This window comes from Aplysia californica, unplaced genomic scaffold, assembly GCF_000002075.1.
Source record: "Aplysia californica isolate F4 #8 unplaced genomic scaffold, AplCal3.0 scaffold00018, whole genome shotgun sequence".
NCBI lineage: Eukaryota > Metazoa > Mollusca > Gastropoda > Aplysiida > Aplysiidae > Aplysia > Aplysia californica.
Window position 1 is genome coordinate 2,166,372 of NW_004797288.1, and position 3,175 is coordinate 2,169,546.

General features: G+C 41.0%; 1 protein-coding gene across 1 annotated transcript in view; it reads right to left on the reverse strand.

The window, feature by feature from the left end:
- Nucleotides 1–3,175, reverse strand: part of LOC101858907 — a gene marked incomplete at its 5' end in the record, with an annotated part of 110,355 nt that overhangs the window by 74,292 nt on the left and 32,888 nt on the right. Inside the window, 1 exon segment of the mRNA XM_013086389.1 lies at nt 143–358. Within this exon segment, the coding sequence (XP_012941843.1) occupies nt 143–358 (216 nt within the window).

Genomic DNA, 3,175 nt, shown 5'->3' on the forward strand with positions numbered 1-3,175 from the left:
CCCACTACCCCTTCTTTTCTTTCCCTCCTTTGATCCATGTCGTCTGTCTTGTTCTTTCCCTACACTAAGTGGCCATTATTACAGTGTCAGTGACGAAGTGGGCCTCTTTACTTATAAAACAAAGTGTCATGTTATTACGTACCTTTGGGGCAATGGTCAAGGTCTCCAAAGCACTCTCGCTTGTGGCTAGGGCCGGTCACACGGACCCACTGGGAGCGACCCATGATCTTCAGGGCCTTGTTGTTCACTCCTTGCACAAGCTCAGGCGAACCGTAGACACGTGAGTCAAGACCCGAGGGGTTTTGGATCAAATCTCGGTCGATGCTGTCCATGGGCAACTGATAATGAGCCAGAAGATCTGGAATGATAAGAGAAGTATGACATTAGTAAACTGAAACAAGAATAAAAGAACTTCGATATATGTAAAACATTGACACCAGGCAGTTCTCTTCTTTTAGTTGGTATTGTTGTTATTTGTTGTTGTTGTTTTTGTTGTTGTTGTTTTTGTTGTTTTTCAGAGGTAAGAGTTAGGTTGACATTTTACACAGTTTGGAACATTGTTGATTGTTTTATATTTTAGAAATAACTAAATTAGTACTTTATACTGATATATAGGGCTGAATGTCTTTACTCTACAAGTTATTTTCAAAGCCCCATCCCAAATGAAAGAAAAAAGTCTCCACCCCACCCCTTTTTTCCCAACAAAAAAGAAAAGAAGAAGAACCTCCACGGCACACCCCCCACCCCCCTAAAAAGGGAAAAGAAAATAGAACGTCACGCTGTATAATACACAAAGTGTATTTCGTACGCCCCACACCTTTCTCTCCTCTAGACATAAGTCAATCAGGCCCACCCTGACAAATTTTCACCTACCAAAAAACGTTGTTTTCATCTGGCCTCGAACACATGTATCTATTATTTCACTGACACTTTTAAGAAAGATTAAGCAGGTATATAATATAATGTGGAAGTCGTTTGAGTCTTTTTCTTGAACTGATTCGCTTGATTTAGCAATCGTAGAGAAAGGCAGGCCCCCGTGAAAAGGAAACAAAGTAATGTTTTATTCGGCGTCCCCGCTAGGCTTACGTACAGTCCAAAAGGCGTACAGTGGTCTACCGATCACTTGAGTCTCGAGTGCCTTCGACAGACACTCCTTTTATAGAACAACTGAAGCTAATAAAAACTTTCCCTAAATGAAACTACTTGAGTGAGAAAGCTCTCGTTCTGTTTCGCTGTAGGCCATTTAGTGCAAAATATTTCCCACTGATGCATACACGACTACCGCAGAACATCTTTTTTTTTATAGAGAAAGTATTTTGTACCCTAGAGTGAAGACGCAAGAAAGAAAGAAAAGAATGAAACGTCGGTTGAGGAAGGACATTGTGGGGTAGAAATTCCACCGCTTTGCTACGAATAGTTGTATTCTTTGTAATTGTATCTTTGTTCTTGAGAAGAAAAAAAATGTCGACAGAATCGACGCCTGACGCATATAGTCACAATGGAAACAAGAAATAATAACTGAACCAAAAAGACAACAAAGTACAGCAAACAAGCTACAACAGAACAAACATACCGATTGAAGAAAACAAAAACTAAAAAAACAATAAACTAAAAAAACCCAATATAACAGACCTCCCCCCCCCCCATTTTCCCCTGAAAAAAAACCGCACACTCTCCACTGCAAAGCTACACCACAATTGTCAGAATAGTGTTACCTTTCTTTGTATGTTCTCTACCAATCGATTCAGAGTGGATCAAAAAGGATTTTACTCTGTGGCATTGTAACTAGCTTAACTCCTTCTACACCCCCCTACCCCCACACGCACGCACGCGCACGCACACACACACACACACACACACACACACACACACACACACACACACACACTTTCTCCCCTCCGTCCTAACATATAAGGACATATATAACGTCAATGGAGACCCCGGAGACGAAATAATTTATTTACAGAGGCCACGGCTGACCACACCCTCAAAGTGTTGTTTCTGTCCCCACGAGAAATTATCGCAGGGGGGATCAATAAGCGGGATCATTGACCTCGCCTGTGAAATCTGGTTAAAAGAGGTAACGATAATTATAGTTATCCATTCAGTTCTTCATCCATTCCCGTTCTCTCATCGGCAGACTCCATCCATGCATATCAACTGGAAACAAAACAGAACGAAACAAAACAAAAAAGGGAAAGAAAAAAAAAACACTGCTAGAGAAATAACCATACTACATACGATTGATTTGCCAGTAAAATAAAAAAAAATATTTTTAAAAAATTAAAAAAAAGAAAAAAACTCCAACCTCATCCATGGTCTGTGCGCAAGTTTATTTAAGAGAACGAAAAAACGCAACCAAAGCAACCGAAAAAAACCCGATTATTTATTGGAAAAAACATTTCGTGAGCAAGATTCATTTCTACCCCAGATAACAGCTGCCCCTCAGGAAACTGATTTGTAGGGGAGGTTGTACAACAACTGCAACAACATCAACATCAACAACAACAACAAACAAACAAACAAACAACAACAACAACAACAACAACAATAACAACAACAACAACAACATCAAATTTGCTTGTACGGCAGTTGAGCTCGCCGAAGCGTCGCGGGTAGGTGTAAGCAAGTACAAGATGTGTGAAAAAATAGGGGAACCCCCCACTTGCGCTGTCACAAAATACAGCGCAATAGCCGAGTTAGTTATGGCCTATTTACCCGGTCTAGGTGTACCCGTTTTCCGGGGTGATTTCCCTTTCACTGCACAATCTGTTACAGTTTCATTGAGAACGCACCCTACCCTTTTCTTCGCCTCTGTACACACCCCCGCACTGTCAGATCCATAAATAGATCTGGCTGTCGTTGTTCTTTATCCATTGGCAAATGTAGAATGAAAGGGAATATACGCTGTCCGTTGTCCTCTCAGCTTTTTTTCCCCAAACGACCTGGTTCTGTCAAAAGCATGCCCTTATACAAACAACAGTTTAATGTTCTGTAAATTTGGGTCTACTCCAGAACTACGACTTTCTTCGGCTACCCTAGGCCTACATGTACTTAGAGAAAGCAAACAGGCTCAAAGAAATATAGAAACATAGGCCCTTCGGTACGTATTATCATCTCTTTACATGTCTCCCTCACTCTCCCCCTCGCCCTTCCCCTAGATAAAATATAGATA